This window comes from Amia ocellicauda, chromosome 12 (genome assembly GCF_036373705.1).
Source record: "Amia ocellicauda isolate fAmiCal2 chromosome 12, fAmiCal2.hap1, whole genome shotgun sequence".
In the NCBI taxonomy this organism is placed as follows: domain Eukaryota; kingdom Metazoa; phylum Chordata; class Actinopteri; order Amiiformes; family Amiidae; genus Amia; species Amia ocellicauda.
The window spans coordinates 25,649,480-25,656,548 of record NC_089861.1 but is presented as its reverse complement, the minus strand read 5'-3'; the positions used below and the strand labels follow the sequence as shown (position 1 = coordinate 25,656,548).

The following is a 7,069-nucleotide window of genomic DNA, read 5'->3' as shown; positions in this document are numbered from 1 at the left end:
TTGTCCATTTCAAAATTCAAGTCTTTCTTTTCATCTGCTTCTTCCTCCTCTCGTGTTTTCTTTTTTTTGCATTTCTCATTCTCCCATCCCTTGTTTGGGGAACACAGTAAAAAGGACAAAAGCACAAACACAATTGAAAAAGAATGATAATAATAATATTAAAATAAAGTGAGTAAATGAATCACCCAAAGTGACCCAGAATCGAGAGAGAGAGATGGGGGTGGGGGGGCGTGTGTGTGCGTCCTTCTGTCAATGTGCGAGTGTTTGTCTGTTAGTGTGTGTGTGTCAGAGGTATATCAGAGTTAGAGTGTGCCTATGTCGGTGTGTGTGTCTGTGTGTGTGTGTGTGTGTGTGTGTGTGTGTGTGTGTGTGTGTGTTAATGCATCAGGGCATGCAATCATCAGCGTGTGTTTGTGTTTGTGTGCATATGGGTGCCTATACATGCTTGTGTGTGTGTGTGTGTGTGTGTGTGTGTGTGTGGTTATTATCTTCTCTCTTCTCCCCTCTCTCTCCTCTTCTTCCCTCTCTCCTCTCCTCTCCCCTTTATCCCCTCTCTCCTCTCTCCCCTCCCCTCCACTCTCCACTCTTACCTCTCCACTCTCCCCTCTCCTCTCCTCTCTCTCCTCACTCCCCTATCCCTTCTCTTCTCTCTCCTGTCTTCTCTCCTCTCCCCTCTCTCTTCCCCCCATCCCCTCAATTGTCCCCTCAGAAGCCCGGGACATGGCAGTAAGCCTCAAGGGATGCCAGCAGCACGTAGAGCAGCCACAGGAAGAGGAAGAGCATGGTAGTGACCAGCTTGACAGTCCGCGGGCCCCCCAGCTCCGCACCCGCCACGCCCGGCCGCCTCCGGTACATGAGCACGGAGATGCTGACGAAGGCGAAGATGGTGAAGAGGGTGACGGAGAAGGCCAGCGACCCCGGGTCGACCCGGAAGTCCTTGCCCTGGGAGCGCCAGTACACGGCGGCGATGGTCCAGGCCACCCCAATACCCAGGAACACGTTGACCGCATTGCTGCCCGTCACGTTGCCGATGGAGGCATCCGCATACTGGTCCTGGATCGCCGCCACCTTGCTGGCGAAGGTGTCTGAGTGGAGAGAGGGAGAGAGGGAGAGGGAGAGGGAGGGAGAGAGAGAGAGGAATGGGTTAGTATACCGTTTATAGAGAAATAAATAATTGAAGAGAGACACACACACAGAGACAGAGACACAGACACACAGAGCCACAGGGACAGAGAGACACACAGAGCCACAGAGAGAGACACACAGAGACACACAGAGATACAGAGAGAGACACACAGAGACACAGAGACACACACAGCCAGAGACAGAGAGAGACACACAGAGAGACACACAGAGAGACACACAGAGCCACAGAGAGAGACACACAGAGACACACAGAGACACAGAGAGACACACACCCAGAGACACAGAGACAGAGAGAGACACACACACACACGGACACTGAGAGAGACACACACAGAGACACAGAGAGAGACAAACACAGAGACACACACACACAGACACTGAGAGAGACACACACCCAGAGACACAGAGACAGAGAGAGACACACACAGAGACGCGCACAAACACATACACAACCCTGCCTCCACCCCCACCCACCGGGTACGGAGGTGCCCAGCGCCACAAACACCACGGCCGTGACCGAGTCCTTCAGCCCCACGGTGCAGCCAAAGTGTGAGGCCAGGTCGCCGGTCACCGCGGTCAGCAGGCCGATCAGCGAGATGGACACCAGGAAGCAGGCCCAGCCGTTCCAGTACTCAGTGGGTGGCACAAAGGCAAAAAGGACCTTCCAGAACACCGTCAGGAAGTGCATGATGTAATCAAAGCAAGAGGGCAGGCGCTCCTCGCCGCTCTCCTCCTCATCGTCATCGCCTGGGGTGGGGGGAGAGAGGGAGGAGAAAAAAGATGAGACAGGTGAGAGAGGAGAGAGAGAGAGACAGATAGATACTGAAGGTGAAAGAGACAGAGACGAAGTGAGAGAGAGACAGACAGACAGACCTGAAAGTTAGAGAAAAAGACGGACAGATGGACACAGGGTGAGAGAGTGTAGTATAGTGTAGTATATTTTAGTACAACGTAGTATGGTTTAGTAGAGTACGGTGCAATGTAGTATAGTCTAATATAGTACAGTGCAGTGGAGTGTCGTAGTGGAGTGCAGTGGGGTATATTGTACAGAAGAGCTGTGTGTGTTTGTGGGGGTCTGTGTCAATGTTGTGATCTGTAGAGACGGGGGCGGGGAGGGTTGGGGGGGTGATGGCGTCTGGCTCACAGCTGCTCAGTGCCTGAGGGGTTTTTGGGGGTGGGGGGGTATGGGGCAGACGTCAGCATGGAGATTACAGCCAGCTGACACCTGCCACTGACACACACCACTCACTGACAGAGAGAGGGAGGGAGGGAGGGAGAGAGAGAGGTAGCTAGAGGGAGCGAGAGAGATAGAGAGGGAGAGACACAGAGAGAGAGAGGAGCAGGAAGCTGGCTCTGGGTGATGGTGATTGTGTCGCAGCTGCTGCCCCCCTGGCTGATGCCCGCCTGGCTCCTGTCCCCCTGGCTCCTGCCTGCCTGGCCCCTGGCCCTGCCACCTGCCCCCCCTCACTAAGCCGAGGCAGTTAAGGGGCATCTGTCCTTCTCTCTTTCATTCATTTGCTAAAACTCTTTCTGTGTTTTTGTTTGTCTTAGAAGGACTGACTGACACACTGCCTGACTGACTGACGGACACACTGACTGACACAATGACTGACTGACAGACACACTGACTGACACAATGACTGACTGACAGACACACTGACTGACTGACTTGCTGACACACTGACTGACTGAGTGTGTGTGAGTGTGATACTGACCGGCGCTGACGGTCACTGCACTGACAAACTGCTCCCTCCAGCTGCTGCTGCCCACCACCAGGGCCAGGTTCGTCTTCTTTATCAGCTTGTCCACCGTGCTCTGAGTGAAAACACACACACAGTCACGCAAACACACTCTCACACAAACTCACTGTATGTACACACTGATCATAAACAGCATGTATACACACCCTGGCGGGAGAGAGGTACAGAGTATGTGCCCTGCTCAAACAGCTCCATACACTGACAGTGAGAGGGACTGGGACCAGTGCAGTGTGAGGGCCTGGGACCAGTGCAGTGTGAGGGACTGGGACCAGTGCAGTGTGAGGGACTGGGACCAGTGCAGTGCATTGTGAGGGACTGGGACCAGTGCAGTGCAGTGTGAGGGACTGGGACCAGTGCAGTGCAGTGTGAGATACTAGGACCAGTGCAGTGTGAGAGACTGGGACCAATGTAGTGCAGTGTAAGAGACTGGGACCAGTGCAGTGCAGTGTAAGGGACTGGGACCGGGACCAGTGCAGTGCAGTGTAAGAGACTGGGACCAGTGCAGTGTAAGAGACTGGGACCAGTGCAGTGCAGTCCAGGCCATACCTTGAACTCGTAGGACTCCTCGATGATGACCTCAAGGCGCGTGTTCTCCCCCAGGCTGGGGCAGCCCATCCTGGACACCTCCTCCTCCTCAGTGCCCCCTACACGGTTCTCATTGGTGTCACCTGATGGAGCGAGCGAGTGAGGGAGTGAGGGAGCAAGGGAAAGAGGGAGCAAGGGAAACACATAGAAAAGACACACTCAGTAAATTTAAGTTTGTAACACACTAAACACATACAAAATATCTCCCCTTCCCTCTCACTCTCACTTTCACCCTGTCCCGAACCTTCCATCTCTCTCTCTCTCTCTCTCTCTCTCTCTCTCACCCTCACCATGCTTCTGCCCGATCTCCAGAAGCACCGGCTCGCCCAGCTCGATGGTGAAGGTCTTGTTCTTCTCATACTCTTCGTCATCGATGATCTTTACCTCGATCACCTTCCTGCAGAAAGACAGGGAGAGGGAGAGAGAGAACGAGGGAGAGAGAGAGACTGATTTAGCGATACTGGATCAGACAGGTCACAAACAGTGGGAGCTCCACCTGCAGTTTTTAAAAAAGAGGTCAGGGATCAGGGGTCAGTCAGTTGGTAAAGCAGTAATTTAGTGTTAGTCAGTCAGTAATGTAGTCAGCTAGTAATGTAGCTAGTTGGTAATTAGTTAGTTAGTCAGTAGTTTGGACAGTTAGTCAGTAATTTAGTCAGGAATACTGTAGTCAGTAATTAATTGGTTAGTAGTTTAGTCAGTTAAACAGTCAGTAATTTAGTCAGGAAGTAATGTAGTCAGTTAGTAATTAGTCAGTTAGTCAGCAGTTAAGTCAGTTAGTCAGTCAGTAATGTAGTCAGTCAGTTAGTCATTCATGTAGTCAGTTAGTAATTAGTTAGTCAGTCAGTCAGTTGGTAAGTCTTTAAGTCTGTCTCTAAATTAGCAAGTCAACGTTTTAGTCAGTCAACCAGTCAGTGTACGAACCAGTCAGTCAGTGAGTCAGTCAATTTGTTATTGAGGCAGTAAAACAGCCTGTCAGCCAGCCAGTCAAATCAGTAAAGGCATCAGTCAGGCAGTGAATGCATAAATTAATGACAGAAATTAAATGAGTGCAAGGCCCAGGATACATATTCCTCCATCATATCAGATGCAATCTTGTACTTGTAAGACTGTGCGGTCATTAATGCAGAGTTTTGCGGTTTGTAACTGGACTACAAAACTGGTATTGGGCAGAGTGGGTATTAGAGAGAGAGTGGGGGGGGGGAGAGAGAAAGTAAGAGAGAGAGGGAGAAGAGGAGAGAGAGAGCAATCAGGGGGAGGGGGGGCAGAGTTTATCTTGTCCACTGGGTGGGGCAATGCTGGGAAGCTACTGACTCATTAACTCTGCTAATGAGAGGAACAGTAATTGCCACCTGTCAGCGATGGGAGAGGCATCAGGGAACCAGAGAGAGGGGGAGGGGGAGAGGGCAGTGAGAGAGGGGAAGAAGGGGGAGAGAGAGAGAGAGTAGAGGGGGACAGGGGAAAGTGGAAGAGGGAGAGAGGGAGGCTGAGGGAGAAGGGGCTAGAGGAGAGAGGGCGAGGAGGACAGCAAAGCATTAGATTGACAGGTATCGGAGGTGATGTCATACGTTATGCATAATTAATTATCAATCGGCCGCGGAGAGCTCCAATCAGAGAGAGGCTGCGGCCACTCATTCATCACTGCAACATCGATCCGTTGCTCCCTCCCTTCCTCTCTCAATCACTCCGTCCGTGATTAATATACAGCAGAGTGTGCCCTTTACAGCCGGGCAGAGTAAGAACAAAGTGCACAGTCTACTAATCAGGTGGAAGAGGGGAGAGACAGAGAGAGAGGGGGAGGGAGACAGAGAGAGGCATGGAAAGATGCAGAGAGACAGTGAGATACAGAGAGAGACAGGAAAAGACAGTGAGACAGACAGACAGAGATAGGAGGGAGACAGAAAGAGGCATGGAAAGATGCAGAGAGACAGTGAGTTACAGAGAGAGATAGGAAAAGACAGTGAGACAGACAGATAGAGAGAGAGGGGCAGTCAGGGCCACTCTGCTGCTGGTATTTCACCTCAGCATCTTTAACGTATTTGAACTGAGACAGGGTAATCCTGAGTACGTCAGGGTCAATACAGCTGATCAGAGGCTCTCTGGCCTTGCCGTTCTCTGCAAATGTGTCAATCAATTAATCAATAAAGCAATCAATCCAACGTTTGGCCATGCCTCCACTTTTGCACTCTGCGATATTGCCTTGAAGTTATTTGCATACAGGTTTGATTTATTCATTTAGTCGTTTGTTTGTTGTTTGTTGGATTGGTTGAGCCATTTAATTTTTGTATGCCTACTTTTATTGCATTAGCTTTAATAGCCGCCTATTTGTTTTCATTGACGAGGGTCCAAAAGCACCATTAAAGGCCCGTCACTAGAATTACTGGGCTTCAGTCTTAGAACCAGGAACTGTTTATTATTACCCCCACCCCCCATCCCAACATCTCTGTTCATTCTCTGTTTTTTCTCCTTCTCTCTCTCTCTCTCTCTCTCCATCCATCCCCCTCCCCCTCCTCTCCTGGTGTGCTTCGCCCCATCACTCACTCGTGAAGGATTGCAACTCTGTCTCTGTGTCAGATTTATATCATAACTACAGTCCAACCTGTACTCTCTGCACCAGTAAATCACTGATACACACTGATGCACACACACACACACAGACTCACTCACTCACATACACACTCTTTCACTCACACAAACACAAATACATACTCACACTCACTCACAGACTAATACTAACAAACACAGACACACACAAACATATTCTGATGCACTCACACGCTGACACACATAGACATACACACTGACTTATACTGGCATGCACACACACAGTGACACACACTGACTAACAATGACACACACAGACAATGACTTACAGTAGCACATTCACACACTGACACACAACTGGTACTGACACACACACTGACTTACACTGGCACGCACACACACTGACACTCATATGTACATAAGACCTTTGACACATACTCCCTTTCACACACACACATTCTGAGAAGAAGAGAGAGAGAGAGAAAGAGCGAGAGCGAACAAGAGATTATTTTAATCTGTTGGGAGTATATGTTATTAATAATACACAAGTGAATTAATTTAATTTGGCACAGGAGTCTGCTATTGTACACACATAGAGCTCAACAAAGAGGCAACCTCACTGTGTGTGTGTCTGTATAAGAGTGTGTGTGTGTGTGTGTGTGTATAAATCAGTCAGTGTTTAATCACAGGATCCTGTCAGTGTGTGTGTAGGTATGTCAGTCAGTGTGTGTGTCAGTCAGAGTGTGTGTGTCTCAGTCAGTGTGTGTGTGTATGTATCTTTCAGAGTGTGAGTGTGTGTGTGTCTGTCATTGTGTGTGTCAGTCAGTGTTTACTCACTGGATTCTGTCGGTGTGTGGGGAATGCGGAATGATGGGGAAGAGAAATACGGGGTTGGCATGGCAACAGGTAGAGTTACTGTACATTCTAGAACTATGGCCAAGGCCTCCAGCAAGAGGCGAGGGGGGGGGGGCGGGGGGCAGAGAAGGAGGGAAAGACAGACAGAGAGAAGAAGACAAGGAGGGGGGTAGAGAGGGATG

At 50.1% G+C, this 7,069-nt stretch overlaps 1 protein-coding gene across 1 annotated transcript in view; it reads right to left on the bottom strand.

Annotated features, from left to right (window-relative positions):
• Positions 1–640: 640 nt before the first annotated feature.
• The window catches only part of slc8a4a (solute carrier family 8 member 4a), a 29,908-nt gene continuing 23,479 nt past the window's right edge, over positions 641–7,069 (bottom strand). The window contains exons 3-7 of the mRNA XM_066719009.1: positions 3,782–3,888; positions 3,453–3,574; positions 2,862–2,961; positions 1,621–1,893; positions 641–1,085 (exon numbers count right to left, since the gene is read on the bottom strand). Coding sequence (XP_066575106.1) covers positions 706–1,085; positions 1,621–1,893; positions 2,862–2,961; positions 3,453–3,574; positions 3,782–3,888 — 982 coding nt within the window. The 3' untranslated portion in view covers positions 641–705. The remainder of the gene's footprint in view (positions 1,086–1,620; positions 1,894–2,861; positions 2,962–3,452; positions 3,575–3,781; positions 3,889–7,069) is intronic.